The sequence below is a fragment of the Argopecten irradians genome, chromosome 1, assembly GCF_041381155.1.
Source record: "Argopecten irradians isolate NY chromosome 1, Ai_NY, whole genome shotgun sequence".
In the NCBI taxonomy this organism is placed as follows: domain Eukaryota; kingdom Metazoa; phylum Mollusca; class Bivalvia; order Pectinida; family Pectinidae; genus Argopecten; species Argopecten irradians.
In genome coordinates, this window is record NC_091134.1 from 66,099,752 (window position 1) to 66,117,784 (window position 18,033).

The 18,033-nt window shown below is 38.5% G+C and overlaps 1 protein-coding gene across 1 annotated transcript in view; it reads left to right on the top strand.

Moving 5' to 3' along the window:
* LOC138305892 (major vault protein-like) overlaps positions 1 to 18,033 on the top strand; it is a 52,304-nt gene that overhangs the window by 13,212 nt on the left and 21,059 nt on the right. The window contains exons 11-19 of the mRNA XM_069246164.1: positions 4,659 to 4,752; positions 10,477 to 10,537; positions 11,007 to 11,101; positions 11,660 to 11,738; positions 13,107 to 13,163; positions 13,374 to 13,470; positions 13,851 to 13,930; positions 14,128 to 14,187; positions 14,961 to 15,039. Coding sequence (XP_069102265.1) covers positions 4,659 to 4,752; positions 10,477 to 10,537; positions 11,007 to 11,101; positions 11,660 to 11,738; positions 13,107 to 13,163; positions 13,374 to 13,470; positions 13,851 to 13,930; positions 14,128 to 14,187; positions 14,961 to 15,039 — 702 coding nt within the window. The remainder of the gene's footprint in view (positions 1 to 4,658; positions 4,753 to 10,476; positions 10,538 to 11,006; positions 11,102 to 11,659; positions 11,739 to 13,106; positions 13,164 to 13,373; positions 13,471 to 13,850; positions 13,931 to 14,127; positions 14,188 to 14,960; positions 15,040 to 18,033) is intronic.

Consider the following 18,033-nt stretch of genomic DNA (forward strand, 5'->3'; position numbering starts at 1 on the left):
CCCCAGTATATATTCATGTCCCCATCCTAGTACCCCTGCCCTACCCATTTAGCCTCATCAAAGTATCCCTACCACTCTCCCAGTATATATCCATGTCCCCATTCTAGTACCCTTGCCCTACCCATCTAGTCCCTATCTAAATATCCCTACCTCTCCCCCAGTATATATCCATGTTCCCATCCTAGTACCCCTGCCCTACCCATCATTCCCCATCAAAGTATCCCTACCACTCCCCCAGAATATATCCATGTCCCCATCCTAGTACCCCTGCCCTACCCATCTAGCCTCCATCTGAGTATCCCTACCTCTCCCCCAGTATATATCCATGCCCTCATCCAAGTACCCTTGCCCTACCCATTTAGCCCTTATCTAAGTTTACCTACCTTTCCCCCAGTTTATATCCATGTCCCCACCCTAGTACCCCTGCCCTACCCATCATGCCACATCTAAGTATCCTTACCACTCCCCCAGTATATATCCATGTCCCCATCCTAGTACCCATGCCCTACCCATCTAGCCCCATCAAATTATCCCTATCACTCCCCCAGTATATATCCATGTCCCCATCCTAGTACCCCTGCCCTACCCATCTAGCCTCCATCTGAGTATCCCTACCTCTCCCCCAGTATATATCCATGCCCTTATCCAAGTACCCTTGCCCTACCCATTTAGCTTCTATCTAAGTATACCTACCTTTCCCCCAGTTTATATCCATGTCCCCATCCTAGTACTCCTGCCCTACCCATCTAGCCCCTATCTAAATATCCCTACCTCTGCCCCAGTATATATCCATGCCCTCATCCTACTACCCCTGCCCTACCCATCTATCCCCATCTAAGTATCCCTACCTCTCCCCTAGTATATATCCATGTCCCCATCCTAGTACCCCTGCCATACCCATCTAGCCCCCATCTGAGTATCCCTACCTCTGCCCCAGTATATATCCATGTCCCCATCCTAGTACCCCTGCCCTACCCATCTACCCCCATTTGAATATCCCTACCTCTGCCCCAGTATATATCCATGTCCCCATCCTAGTACCCCTGCCATACCCATCTAGCCCCCATCTGAGTATCCCTACCTCTGCCCCAGTATATATCCATGTCCCCATCCTAGTACCCCTGCCCTACCCATTTAGCCCCTATCTAAGTATCCCTACCTCTCCCCCAGTATATATCCATGTCCCCATCCTAGTACCCCTGCCATACCCATCTAGCCCCCATCTGAGTATTCCTACCTCTGCCCCAGTATATATCCATGTCCCCATCCTAGTACCCCTGCCCTACCCATTTAGCCCCATCAAAGTATCCATACCACTCTCCCAGTATATATCCATGTCCCCATTCTAGTACCCTTGCCCTACCCATCTAGCCCCCATCTAAATAAATATCCCTACCTCTCCCCCCAGTATATATCCATGTTCCCATCCTAGTACCCCTGCCCTACCCATCTAGCCTCCATCTGAGTATCCCTACCTCTGCCCCAGTATATATCCATGCCCTCATCCAAGTACCCTTGCCCTACCCATTTAGCCCCATCAAAGTATCCATACCACTCCCCCAGTATATATCCATGTCCCCATCCTAGTACCCCTGCCCTACCCATCTAGCCTCCATCTAAATATACCTACCTTTCCCCTAGTTCATATCCATGTCCCCATCCTAGTACCCCTGCCCTACCCATCTATCCCCATCTAAGTATCCCTACCTCTCCCCTAGTATATATATCCATGTCCCCATCCTAGTACCCCTGCCATACCCATCTAGCCCCCATCTGAGTATCCCTACCTCTGCCCCAGTATATATCCATGTCCCCATCCTAGTACCCCTGCCCTACCCATCTACCCCCATTTGAGTATCCCTACCTCTGCCCCAGTATATATCCATGTCCCCATCCTAGTACCCCTGCCATACCCATCTAGCCCCCATCTGAGTATTCCTACCTCTGCCCCAGTATATATCCATGTCCCCATCCTAGTACCCCTGCCCTACCCATTTAGCCCCATCAAAGTATCCATACCACTCTCCCAGTATATATCCATGTCCCCATTCTAGTACCCTTGCCCTACCCATCTAGCCCCCATCTAAATATCCCTACCTCTCCCCCCAGTATATATCCATGTTCCCATCCTAGTACCCCTGCCCTACCCATCTAGCCTCCATCTGAGTATCCCTACCTCTCCCCCAGTATATATCCATGCCCTCATCCAAGTACCCTTGCCCTACCCATTTAGCCCCATCAAAGTATCCATACCACTCCCCCAGTATATATCCATGTCCCCATCCTAGTACCCCTGCCCTACCCATCTAGCCTCCATCTAAATATACCTACCTTTCCCCTAGTTCATATCCATGTCCCCATCCTAGTACCCCTGCCCTACCCATCTATCCCCATCTAAGTATCCCTACCTCTCCCCTAGTATATATCCATGTCCCCATCCTAGTACCCCTGCCATACCATCTAGCCCCCATCTGAGTATCCCTACCTCTGCCCCAGTATATATCCATGTCCCCATCCTAGTACCCCTGCCCTACCCATCTACCCCCATTTGAGTATCCCTACCTCTGCCCCAGTATATATCCATGTCCCCATCCTAGTACCCCTGCCATACCCATCTAGCCCCCATCTGAGTATCCCTACCTCTGCCCCAGTATATATCCATGTCCCCATCCTAGTACCCCTGCCCTACCCATTTAGCCCCTATCTAAGTATCCCTACCTCTCCCCCAGTATATATCCATGTCCCCATCCTAGTACCCCTGCCATACCCATCTAGCCCCCATCTGAGTATTCCTACCTCTGCCCCAGTATATATCCATGTCCCCATCCTAGTACCCCTGCCCTACCCATTTAGCCCCATCAAAGTATCCATACCACTCTCCCAGTATATATCCATGTCCCCATTCTAGTACCCTTGCCCTACCCATGTAGCCCCCATCTAAATATCCCTACCTCTCCCCCCAGTATATATCCATGTTCCCATCCTAGTACCCCTGCCCTACCCATCTAGCCTCCATCTGAGTATCCCTACCTCTCCCCCAGTATATATCCATGCCCTCATCCAAGTACCCTTGCCCTACCCATTTAGCCCCATCAAAGTATCCATACCACTCCCCCAGTATATATCCATGTCCCCATTCTAGTACCCTTGCCCTACCCATCTAGCCCCCATCTAAATATCCCTACCTCTCCCCCCAGTATATATCCATGTCCCCATCCTAGTACCCCTGCCCTACCCATCTAGCCTCCATCTGAGTATCCCTACCTCTCCCCCAGTATATATCCATGTCCCCATCCTAGTACCCCTGCCCTACCCATTTAGCCCCTATCTAAGTATCCCTACCTCTCCCCCTGTATATATCCATGTCCCCATCCTAGTACCCCTGCCATACCCATCTAGCCCCCATCTGAGTATTCCTACCTCTGCCCCAGTATATATCCATGTCCCCATCCTAGTACCCCTGCCCTACCCATTTAGCCCCATCAAAGTATCCATACCACTCTCCCAGTATATATCCATGTCCCCATTCTAGTACCCTTGCCCTACCCATCTAGCCCCCATCTAAATATCCCTACCTCTCCCCCCAGTATATATCCATGTTCCCATCCTAGTACCCCTGCCCTACCCATCTAGCCTCCATCTGAGTATCCCTACCTCTCCCCCAGTATATATCCATGCCCTCATCCAAGTACCCTTGCCCTACCCATTTAGCCCCATCAAAGTATCCATACCACTCCCCCAGTATATATCCATGTCACCATCCTAGTACCCCTGCCCTACCCATCTAGCCTCCATCTAAATATACCTACCTTTCCCCTAGTTCATATCCATGTCCCCATCCTAGTACCCCTGCCCTACCCATCATGCCACATCTAAGTATCCCTACCACTCCCCCAGTATATATCCATGTCCCCATCCTAGTACCCCTGCCCTACCCATCTAGCCCCATCAAATTATCCCTACCACTCCCCCAGTATATATCCATGTCCCCATCCTAGTACCCCTGCCCTACCCATCTAGCCTCCATCTGAGTATCCCTACCTCTGCCCCAGTATATATCCATGCCCTCATCCAAGTACCCTTGCCCTACCCATTTAGCTTCTATCTAAGTATCCCTACCTTTCATCCAGTTTATATCCATGTCCCCATCCTAGTACCCCTGCCCTACCCATCTAGCCCCATCAAAGTATCCCTACCTCTCCCCCAGTATATATCCATATCCCCATCCTTGTACCCCTGCCCTACCCATCTAGCCCCTATCTAAATATACCAACCTCTCCCCCAGTTTATATCCATATCCCAATCCTAGTACCCCTGCCCAACCCATCTAGCCCCCATCTGAGTATCCCTACCTCTGCCCCAGTATATATCCATGTCCCCATCCTAGTACCCCTGCCCTACCCATCTAGCCCCCATCTGAGTATCCCTACCTCTCCCCTAGTATATATCCATGTCCCCATCCTAGTACCGCTGCCCTACCCATCTAGCCCCTATCTAAATATACCTACCTCTCCCCCAGTATATATCCATGTCCCCATCCCACTACCCCTGCCCTACCCATCTAGGCCCATTTAAGTATCCCTATCTCTCCCCCAGTATATATCCATGTCCCCATCCTACTACCCCTGTGATATATTTTTTAATGTTTGATTTTCCAGGTAAGACTGTGACGAGAAAGCCAGGAGATCGTTGGATGATTCGTGGCCCACAAGACTACACTCCACCTCTTCATGTTGTTGTAGTAGACAAAAGGTAAGGCATCAGCATGATCAAATAAGAGACATAATGTAGCTCTCCATACAGTGATATCTGTACATCATGATCAAATAGGAGACATATAATGTACCTCTCCATACAGTGATATCTGTACATCATGATCAAATAGGAGACATATAATGTACCTCTCCATACAGTGATATCTGTACATCATGATCAAATAAGAGACATAATGTAGCTCTCCATACACTGATATCTGTACATCATGATCAAATAGGAGACATATAATGTACCTCTCCATACAGTGATATCTGTACATCATGATCAAATAAGAGACATAATGTACCTCTCCATACTCTGATATCTGTACATCATGATCAAATAAGAGACATAATGTACCTCTCCATACTCTGATATCTGTACATCATGATCAAATAGGAGACATAATGTACCTCTCCATACTCTGATATCTGTACATCATGATCAAATAGGAGACATATAATGTACCTCTCCATACAGTGATATCTGTACATCATGATCAAATAAGAGACATAATGTACCTCTCCATACTCTGATATCTGTACATCATGATCAAATAGGAGACATATAATGTACCTCTCCATACAGTGATATCTGTACATCATGATCAAATAGGAGACATATAATGTACCTCTCCATACTCTGATATCTGTACATCATGATCAAATAGGAGACATATAATGTACCTCTCCATACACTGATATCTGTACATCATGATCAAATAAGAGACATATAATGTACCTCTCCATACTCTGATATCTATACATCATGATCAAATAGGAGACATATAATGTACCTCTCCATACACTGATATCTGTTCATCATGATCAAATAGGAGACATATAATGTACCTCTCCATACAGTGATATCTGTACATCATGATCAAATAGGAGACATATAATGTACCTCTCCATACACTGATATCTGTACATCATGATCAAATATGAGACATAATGTAGCTCTCCATACACTGATATCTGTACATCATGATCAAATAGGAGACATATAATGTACCTCTCCATACAGTGATATCTGTACATCATGATCAAATAGGAGACATATAAGTACCTCTCCATACAGTGATATCTGTACATCATGATCAAATAGGAGACATATAATGTACCTCTCCATACAGTGATATCTGTACATCATGATCAAATAGGAGACATATAATGTACCTCTCCATACAGTGATATCTGTACATCATGATCAAATAAGAGACATAATGTAGCTCTCCATACACTGATATCTGTACATCATGATCAAATAGGAGACATATAATGTACCTCTCCATACAGTGATATCTGTACATCATGATCAAATAAGAGACATAATGTACCTCTCCATACTCTGATATCTGTACATCATGATCAAATAGGAGACATATAATGTACCTCTCCATACAGTGATATCTGTACATCATGATCAAATAAGAGACATGATGTACCTCTCCATACTCTGATATCTGTACATCATGATCAAATAGGAGACATATAATGTACCTCTCCATACACTGATATCTGTTCATCATGATCAAATAGGAGACATATAATGTACCTCTCCATACAGTGATATCTGTACATCATGATCAAATAAGAGACATAATGTACCTCTCCATACTCTGATATCTGTACATCATGATCAAATAAGAGACATATAATGTACCTCTCCATACACTGATATCTGTACATCATGATCAAATAAGAGACATATAATGTATGTCAGATCAAATAGAGACTCTCCATACACTGATATCTGTACATCATGATCAAATAGGAGACATATAATGTACCTCTCCATACAGTGATATCTGTACATCATGATCAAATAAGAGACATATAATGTACCTCTCCATACACTGATATCTGTACATCATGATCAAATAGGAGACATATAATGTACCTCTCCATACACTGATATCTGTACATCATGATCAAATAGGAGACATATAATGTACCTCTCCATACACTGATATCTGTACATCATGATCAAATAGGAGACATATAATGTACCTCTCCATACACTGATATCTGTACATCATGATCAAATAGGAGACATATAATGTACCTCTCCATACACTGATATCTGTACATCATGATCAAATAGGAGACATATAATGTACCTCTCCATACCTGATATCTGTACATCATGATCAAATAGGAGACATATAATGTACCTCTCCATACACTGATATCTGTACATCATGATCAAATAGGAGACATATAATGTACCTCTCCATACAGTGATATCTGTACATCATGATCAAATAGGAGACATATAATGTACCTCTCCATACAGTGATATCTGTACATCATGATCAAATAGGAGACATATAATGTACCTCTCCATACAGTGATATCTGTACATCATGATCAAATAGGAGACATATAATGTACCTCTCCATACTGATATTTGTACATCATGATCAAATAGGAGACATATAATGTACCTCTCCATACTCTGATATCTGTACATCATGATCAAATAGGAGACATATAATGTACCTCTCCATACAGTGATATCTGTACATCATGATCAAATAGGAGACATATAATGTACCTCTCCACACTCATGATATCTGTACATCATGATCAAATAGGAGACATATAATGTACCTCTCCATACAGTGATATCTGTACATCATGATCAAATAGGAGACATATAATGTACCTCTCCATACAGTGATATCTGTACATCATGATCAAATAGGAGACATATAATGTACCTCTCCACACTCTGATATCTGTACATCATGATCAAATAGGAGACATATAATGTACCTCTCCATACAGTGATATCTGTACATCATGATCAAATAGGAGACATATAATGTACCTCTCCATACAGTGATATCTGTACATCATGATCAAATAGGAGACATATAATGTACCTCTCCATACACTGATATCTGTACATCATGATCAAATAGGAGACATATAATGTACCTCTCCATACTCTGATATCTGTACATCATGATCAAATAGGAGACATATAATGTACCTCTCCATACTCTGATATCTGTACATCATGATCAAATAGGAGACATATAATGTACCTCTCCATACAGTGATATCTGTACATCATGATCAAATAGGAGACATATAATGTACCTCTCCATACAGTGATATCTGTACATCATGATCAAATAGGAGACATATAATGTACCTCTCCATACAGTGATATCTGTACATCATGATCAAATAGGAGACATATAATGTACCTCTCCATACAGTGATATCTGTACATCATGATCAAATAGGAGACATATAATGTACCTCTCCATACACTGATATCTGTACATCATGATCAAATAGGAGACATATAATGTACCTCTCCATACAGTGATATCTGTACATCATGATCAAATAGGAGACATATAATGTACCTCTCCATACTCTGATATCTGTACATCATGATCAAATAGGAGACATATAATGTACCTCTCCATACTCTGATATCTGTACATCATGATCAAATAGGAGACATATAATGTACCTCTCCATACAGTGATATCTGTACATCATGATCAAATAGGAGACATATAATGTACCTCTCCATACTCTGATATCTGTACATCATGATCAAATAGGAGACATATAATGTACCTCTCCATACACTGATATCTGTACATCATGATCAAATAAGAGACATAATGTACCTCTCCATACACTGATATCTGTACATCATGATCAAATAAGAGACATATAATGTACCTCTCCTCTGATATCCATACATGATAAATAAGAGACATAATGTGTACATCATGATCAAATAGGAGACATATAATGTACCTCTCCATACAGTGATATCTGTACATCATGATCAAATAGGAGACATATAATGTACCTCTCCATACAGTGATATCTGTACATCATGATCAAATAGGAGACATATAATGTACCTCTCCATACAGTGATATCTGTACATCATGATCAAATAGGAGACATATAATGTACCTCTCCATACAGTGATATCTGTACATCATGATCAAATAGGAGACATATAATGTACCTCTCCATACTCTGATATCTGTACATCATGATCAAATAGGAGACATATAATGTACCTCTCCATACACTGATATCTGTACATCATGATCAAATAGGAGACATATAATGTACCTCTCCATACTCTGATATCTGTACATCATGATCAAATAGGAGACATATAATGTACTCTCCATCCATACAGTGATATCTGTACATCATGATCAAATAGGAGACATATAATGTACCTCTCCATACAGTGATATCTGTACATCATGATCAAATAGGAGACATATAATGTACCTCTCCATACAGTGATATCTGTACATCATGATCAAATAGGAGACATATAATGTACCTCTCCATACACTGATATCTGTACATCATGATCAAATAGGAGACATATAATGTACCTCTCCATACACTGATATCTGTACATCATGATCAAATAGGAGACATATAATGTACCTCTCCATACTCTGATATCTGTACATCATGATCAAATAGGAGACATATAATGTACCTCTCCATACACTGATATCTGTACATCATGATCAAATAGGAGACATATAATGTACCTCTCCATACAGTGATATCTGTACATCATGATCAAATAGGAGACATATAATGTACCTCTCCATACAGTGATATCTGTACATCATGATCAAATAGGAGACATATAATGTACCTCTCCATACAGTGATATCTGTACATCATGATCAAATAGGAGACATATAATGTACCTCTCCATACAGTGATATCTGTACATCATGATCAAATAGGAGACATATAATGTACCTCTCCATACAGTGATATCTGTTCATCATGATCAAATAGGAGACATATAATGTACCTCTCCATACAGTGATATCTGTACATCATGATCAAATAGGAGACATATAATGTAGCTCTCCATACAGTGATATCTGTACATCATGATCAAATAGGAGACATATAATGTACCTCTCCATACTCTGATATCTGTACATCATGATCAAATAGGAGACATATAATGTACCTCTCCATACTCTGATATCTGTACATCATGATCAAATAGGAGACATATAATGTACCTCTCCATACAGTGATATCTGTTCATCATGATCAAATAGGAGACATATAATGTACCTCTCCATACACTGATATCTGTACATCATGATCAAATAGGAGACATATAATGTAGCTCTCCATACAGTGATATCTGTACATCATGATCAAATAGGAGACATATAATGTACCTCTCCATACAGTGATATCTGTACATCATGATCAAATAGGAGACATATAATGTACCTCTCCATACAGTGATATCTGTACATCATGATCAAATAGGAGACATATAATGTAGCTCTCCATACAGTGATATCTGTACATCATGATCAAATAGGAGACATATAATGTACCTCTCCATACAGTGATATCTGTTCATCATGATCAAATAGGAGACATATAATGTAGCTCTCCATACACTGATATCTGTACATCATGATCAAATAGGAGACATATAATGTACTTCTCCATACAGTGATATCTGTACATCATGATCAAATAGGAGACATATAATGTACCTCTCCATACAGTGATATCTGTACTGTTTTAGATTGTTGGATACATTTCTGTCTAGACTACCAACATTTTAAAAGATATAACATTTTACAACAGAAATATATTTGTTATTAAATAGTGAAAATGGAGTAGCTTAATACATGTAGTTGAATTCTGTTTTATTTTTCAGAAAGCAAATACCATTAAGTAAAAATGAAGGTATATATGTACAGGACCGACAGACAGGGAAGGTAAGAAACTCCTAAATCACCTTCATTTGTGTGAGGTCAAATGTTAAACATGCTTCTAATAAGCTGATTTATCATACAATGTATGTTTTAATGTTGGCAAGTATACAATCAAAACCGAACTATTAAATACTTGAAATGGAGAATTATCAAATCAACGCATATATTATTCTTTATTACCTGCAACCTGCTGTGTACCATAGAACAATTACAAAGTTTGTCTGTTTCTGCATGCAGTGTAATGCAAGTAATACAAATTAATGTGACATTGAGTTCAAGTAATAGTGGCTTTGTCTTCTAGATCATTAGGCCCTAGAATTCATTTTTAGGCTACAGTACAACCAGCCTTAGTGACCACATCTGTATAAAGACCATCTCCTTTATAAGTCGTCTGATATATAATTGTTGTAGGTGAGAGCTGAGATGGGACCGTAGTGGTACATGCTAACTGTATATTATATAACTGTTGTAGGTGAGAGCTGAGATGGGACCACAGTCGTACATGTTAACTGAGAATGAGGAGTTATGGACAAAGGAGCTCCCTGGGGATACAGAAAACCTTCTCAAGTAAGACAAAGCTCCTGTTTTTGTATCAACCTATCACCATTACAGTGGTACCACGAGTATTTTATCCAGATTATGATACCAGTATGTAGAACGTTGTGAAATGTATTTTTTTATGAATAAGAAAGAATTAAGAAACTCCTATTTAGATTTAGATAACACTGTTATCTAAGGCTGAAATGCTGCCCTAGGCCAATTAATGTAGACTTTGATATAACACTGTTATCTAAGACTGAAAGTCTGCCCTAGGCCAATTAATGTAGACTTCGATATAACACTGTTATCTAAGGCTGAAAGTCTGCCCTAGGCCAATTAATGTAGACTTTGATATAACACTGTTATCTAAGGCTGAAAGTCTTCTCTAGGCCAATTAATGTAGACTTAGATATAACACTGTTATCTAAGACTGAAAGTCTGCCCTAGGCCAATGTAGACTTAGATATAACACTGTTATCTAAGACTGAAAGTCTGCCCTAGGCCAATGTAGACTTAGATATAACACTGTTATCTAAGGCTGAAAGTCTGCCCTAGGAGTGTTTATAGCATATTTACCTTTTACAGACAGGGAGGTGGCTCTGGGGCCGGGGACATCAGGAAGATGGCGTATTTTGAGCAGTCAATAGATCCACAGATGCTAAAGGTAAAGATAATCTGAAAAATACATAAAGGTAAAGGTGATCTGAAAAATACATAAAGGTCAAGGTGATCTGAAAAATACATAAAGGTCAAGGTGATCTGAAAAATACATAAAGGTAAAGATAATCTGAAAAATACATAAAGGTAATGATGATCTGAAAAATACATAAAGGTAAAGATGATCTGAAAAATACATAAAGGTCAAGATGATCTGAAAAATACATAAAGGTAAAGGTGATCTGAAAAATACATAAAGGTAAAGATAATCTGAAAAATACATAAAGGTAATGATGATCTGAAAAATACATAAAGGTAAAGATGATCTGAAAAATACATAAAGGTCAAGATGATCTGAAAAATACATAAAGGTAATGATGATCTGAAAAATACATAAAGGTCAAGATGATCTGAAAAATACATAAAGGTAAAGGTGATCTGAAAAATACATAAAGGTAAAGGTGATCTGAAAAATACATAAAGGTAAAGATAATCTGAAAAATACATAAAGGTAAAGGTGATCTGAAAAACACATAAAGGTAAAGGTGATCTGAAAAATACATAAAGGTAAAGATAATCTGAAAAATACATAAAGGTAAAGGTGATCTGAAAAATACATAAAGGTAAAGATAATCTGAAAAATACATAAAGGTAAAGATAATCTGAAAAATACATAAAGGTCAAGGTGATCTGAAAAACACATAAAGGTAAAGGTAATCTGAAAAATACATAAAGGTAAAGATAATCTGAAAAATACATAAAGGTCAAGATGATCTGAAAAATACATAAAGGTCAAGGTGATCTGAAAAATACATAAAGGTAAAGGTGATCTGAAAAATACATAAAGGTAAAGATAATCTAAAAAATACATAAAGGTCAAGGTGATCTGAAAAATACATAAAGGTAAAGATAATCTGAAAAATACATAAAGGTAAAGATAATCTGAAAAATACATAAAGGTCAAGGTGATCTGAAAAATACATAAAGGTAAAGGTGATCTGAAAAATACATAAAGGTCAAGGTGATCTGAAAAATACATAAAGGCCAAGGTGATCTGAAAAATACATAAAGGTAAAGATAATCTGAAAAATACATAAAGGTGAAGATGATCTGAAAAATACATAAAGATAAAGATGATCTGAAAAATACATAAAGGTCAAGATGATCTGAAAAATACATAAAGGTAAAGGTGATCTGAAAAATACCTAAAGGTAAAGGTGATCTGAAAAATACATAAAGGTAAAGGTGATCTGAAAAATATAAATAATTTAAAAGATGATTTAAACAAACACCTAAAGAATGAACAAAGCTGCAATGGTTTGAATGTACCTTATGTCTGATCCGATCTTTATAAACATTCTGCTTTTACTTGTAGGGACGCAACAAAGGACATGTAGTAACGTTCCGTTGTCCTGGCAACACTGCTGTTCAGGTAAGGCCAAGCAAATAAATAATTGTCTGTTTAGATGGTCAAAGCTCACTAATAAACATCTTTTTATTCATAAGTTAAGGACAAGCAATCATGTTATATGGCAGATATTTTGTTTACAGCATAGTACAAACAAAAGTTGCACAATATGGTATCTACATTTGTTACTTTTCTTAAGACCTACTAGACATGATTTTTTTCCTTCATTAACAGGTGTATAATTACCTGGAGAAGACTGCCCGTGTAGTGTTTGGTCCTGACCTGGTCATTCTTGGACCACACGAAAACTTCAATGTACTCAGTCTCAGTGGTAAGGTGATCCTTGTATCTACTGGTACTCTATTACAGATCTCTAAATTCTAGGTTTTAGTTTGTAGATGAGAAACATTTTTTACACCTGGTAAATCATGAAGTGTATGTGTGTGTGGGTGGTGGGGGAATATATAATAATAATAATAATAATTGACTTTACTTTCATTCGATTGCACATTGAGTCAAAGACTCTTCTCACATGTGGTCAAACATATAAAATGTAAGCAAAACATAGTTTTACCCATGTAACCCCTGTCCTGTTCCACATTGAGATAAGGAAATCTGACAGACATTTCTAATTTTATTCAGATTGATAACGATATTAACCTGAACACTCCTAATAAACTATTATAATACATCCCCTGTTATTTGTTACAGCTGGTAAGCCTAAGAAGGAAGGGGCCATGAAATCCCTGTGTCTCATGCTGGGGCCGGACTTCATTACAGACATCTTAGAAGTATGTGTATTATTAAGTTTTAAAATATTTATCCGATTCTTTAAATGTATTTATAATGTGTTTTCTATGTTTGATAGATAAACTTCATTAAATAGCAAGCAATGATCTTGTTTGATAATAAAAATACATAAAACATTATATGCTATTGGGATATCAGGACTGAAACCTAGGAGTGATTTTCTTCTTTTTTATATTAGGTGGAGACAGCTGACCATGCCAGACTTAAGATACAACTTGCCTTTAACAACCACTTTGAGGTATTATCTGTTTTGTGCATCCATCATGTTTCAACTTCTTTTGTGTCATTTATAATTATCTAACTAAAAGTAATCTTATTGTCAATATTTGTCCACCATGGTTGAATTATCTCCCCTTGTTATCTGAAAATGGACAGTTATCTACATGTATAATGGGGAAGTACAGAAAAATAATGCTGCAAGGTATTTCCTTATCTAACCACAGAAAAATGATTTAATCTTTAATTAAGCAACATTTTCTTTCGGGGAAAATTATATAAAACGAAAATTACTATAACTGTATACCGGCTGGTATATATTATAATCTTTCACTTAATGTGTTGTATGATCAAAGATTGTGTAGAACACTTCTCATTAATATCCTGGCAGTGTTAATTACACCTTGGCGTCAGATAGCCCATCCTTGATACTCCAGTGGTTACTATCACAATCGTTATATCCACATCTGAAATATCTCATAGTAAAACTGAAGGCAGTTCAGGAGAAAAAACTGACCAATCACAGGGATTTCATTTGAAGATTTAGGAAGAGCAACACCCAACTACAAAGCAAGACAGTCAATCACAGTAAACCGTTAAACAAGTCTTTTGGTGTACCTGCTACATCAAAGTACCAACCTACCTGCTCATTTGCTGTCAAAATACAAAGCCTTCAGTTTTACTTTAAGATAGTCAAGGGGTGGATATAACAACAGAGATGGTAACCGCTTGAATATTGAGGATGCAAACAGCCCAACACATTGCAAGGTTTACACAACGTCCATTCTGTTTCAGTTTGAAAGAGGAAACCCTGAAAGTGAAATGTCCATATTTTCTGTCCCAGATTTTATTGGAAATGCCTGTCGACAGATAGGTAAGAAAATCTTATTCCTTTAGTATGAACGAGTTGCTAGGGTTAACACTTCTGCAATAGAGATTTTTGTACAAATCAACACTGTTGGAATCCTCAACTGCTGACGTGGGTAGAGGCTATCAATAACACCTCCCTGTTTTAGTTATATAGAGGTTACACAATGAGTGCTTGTTGGATATGGAATTTATGTCACACATGTCATCCAATAACCCAGAGTTAAAGGACCTGTTTCTACCACAATTAAATCATCTACAAGATGACCAGAAGGAGATCAACATTAGTTGCTGACATATGCAAATAAGGTGTAGTGATATATTCATAAGCAAATAGGCACTCATTCATATGAAAAAATATTAACTACATAAAAAATGTTAACAAAAAAAAATAACAAATCATTTTATTTATGAACAGCTTTTCTATGCATTCCTACTTATAAGATGTCCTTTTGAATCTATATTTCTATCGGTACTTTAGCAATATGCTACTCTTTGTCAAATTTTATGCCAAAGAGCCATTTATTTCCCACTAAATTATCATCAAACCATTGTAACCAAGTTCAAAGTTTTAAATCCTCACCAATCAAAAGTCCAGAACATCATATTCTGCAAGTGCAATATCAATATATTTATCCAACACCAAGCACATTCATACAACACCCTTTTCCACACAATAATACAAGAAGCCGTATTTCGTGGATTCTGTTACTATTATTACACACCTTTCCACACAATGTTACAGGAAGTCGTATTGGTGGATTCTGTTACTATTATTACATACCTTTCCACATAGGTTACAGGAAGTTGTAATCGTGGATTCTGTTACTATTATTACACACCTTTCCATACACTGTTACAGGAAGTTGTATTGGTGGATTCTGTTACTATCAGTACACACCTTTCCACACACTGTTACAGGAAGTTGTATTGGTGGATTCTGTTACTATCATTACACACCTTTTCACATACTGTTACAGGAAGTCGTATTGGTGGATTCTGTTACTATCAGTACACACCTTTCCACACACTGTTACAGAAGTTGTATTGGTGGATTCTGTTAGTATCATTACACATCTTTCCAAACACTGTTACAGGAGGTCGTATTCGTGGATTCTGTTACTATTATTACACACCTTTCCACATACTGTTACAGGAAGTTGTATTGGTGGATTCTGTTACTATCAGTACACACCTTTCCACACACTGTTACAGGAAGATGTATTGGTGGATTCTGTTACTATTATTACACACTGTTATTGGAAGTCGTATTCATGGATTCTGTTACTATAAGTACACACCTTTCCACATACTGTTACAGGAAGTCTTATTTCGAGGATTCTGTTACTATTATTACACACCTTTCCACATACTGTTACAGGAAGTCGTATTCGTGGATTCTGTTACTATTATTACACACCTTTCCACATACAGTTACAGGAAGTCGTGTTCGTGGATTCTGTTACTATCATTACACACCTTTTCACATACTGTTACAGGAAGTCGTATTCGTGGATTCTGTTACTATTATTACACACCTTTCCACATACTGTTACAGGAAGTCGTGTTGGTGGATTCTGTTACTATCATTACACACCTTTTCACATACTGTTACAGGAAGTCGTATTCGTGGATTCTGTTACTATTATTACACACCTTTCCACATACTGTTACAGGAAGTTGTATTGGTGGATTCTGTTACTATCAGTACACACCTTTCCACACACTGTTACAGGAAGATGTATTGGTGGATTCTGTTACTATTATTACACACTGTTATTGGAAGTCGTATTCATGGATTCTGTTACTAGTATTACACACCTTTCCATACACTGTTACAGGAAGTCGTATTCATGGATTCTGTTACTATAAGTACACACCTTTCCACATACTGTTACAGGAAGTCTTATTTCGAGGATTCTGTTACTATTATTACACACCTTTCCACATACTGTTACAGGAAGTCGTATTCATGGATTCTGTTACTACCATTACACACCTTTCCACATACTGTTACAGGAAGTCGTATTCGTGGATTCTGTTACTATTATTACACACCTTTCCACACACTGTTACAGGAAGTCGTATATGTGAATTTTGTTACTATCATTACACACCTTTCCACACACTGTTTCAAGAAGTCGTATTCGTGGATTCTGTTACTATTATTACACACCTTTCAACACACTGTTACAGGAAGTAGTATTTGTGGATTCTGTTACTATCATTACATACCTTTCCACATACTGTTACAGGAAGTCGTATTCTTGGATTCTGTTACTATCATTACACACCTTTTCACATACTGTTTCAGGAAGTCGTATTCGTGGATTCTGTTACTATTATTACACACCTTTTCACATACTGTTACAGGAAGTCATATTCGTGGATTCTGTTACTATCATTACACACCTTTTCACATACTGTTTCAGGAAGTCGTATTCGTGGATTCTATAACTATTATTACACACCTTTCCACACACTGTTACAATAAGTCGTATTGGTGGATTCTGTTACTATCATTACACATCTTTCCAAACACTGTTACAGGAAGTCGTATAAGTGAATTATGTTACTATCATTACACACCTTTCCATATACTGTTACAGGAAGTTGTATTTGTGGATTCTGTTACTATCATTACACACCTTTCAACACACTGTTACAGGAAGTTGTATTGGTGGATTCTGTTACTATTATTACACACTGTTATTGGAAGTCGTATTCATGGATTCTGTTACTATAAGTACACACCTTTTCACATACTGTTACAGGAAGTCGTATTTCGAGGATTCTGTTACTATTATTACACACCTTTCCACACACTGTTACAGGAAGTCATATTGGTGGATTCTGTTACTATCATTAGACAACTTTCAACACACTGTTACAGGAAGTCGTATTCATGGATTCTGTTACTATCATTACACACCTTTCCACATACTGTTACAGGAAGTCATATTCGTGGATTCTGTTACTATTATTACACACCTTTTCACAT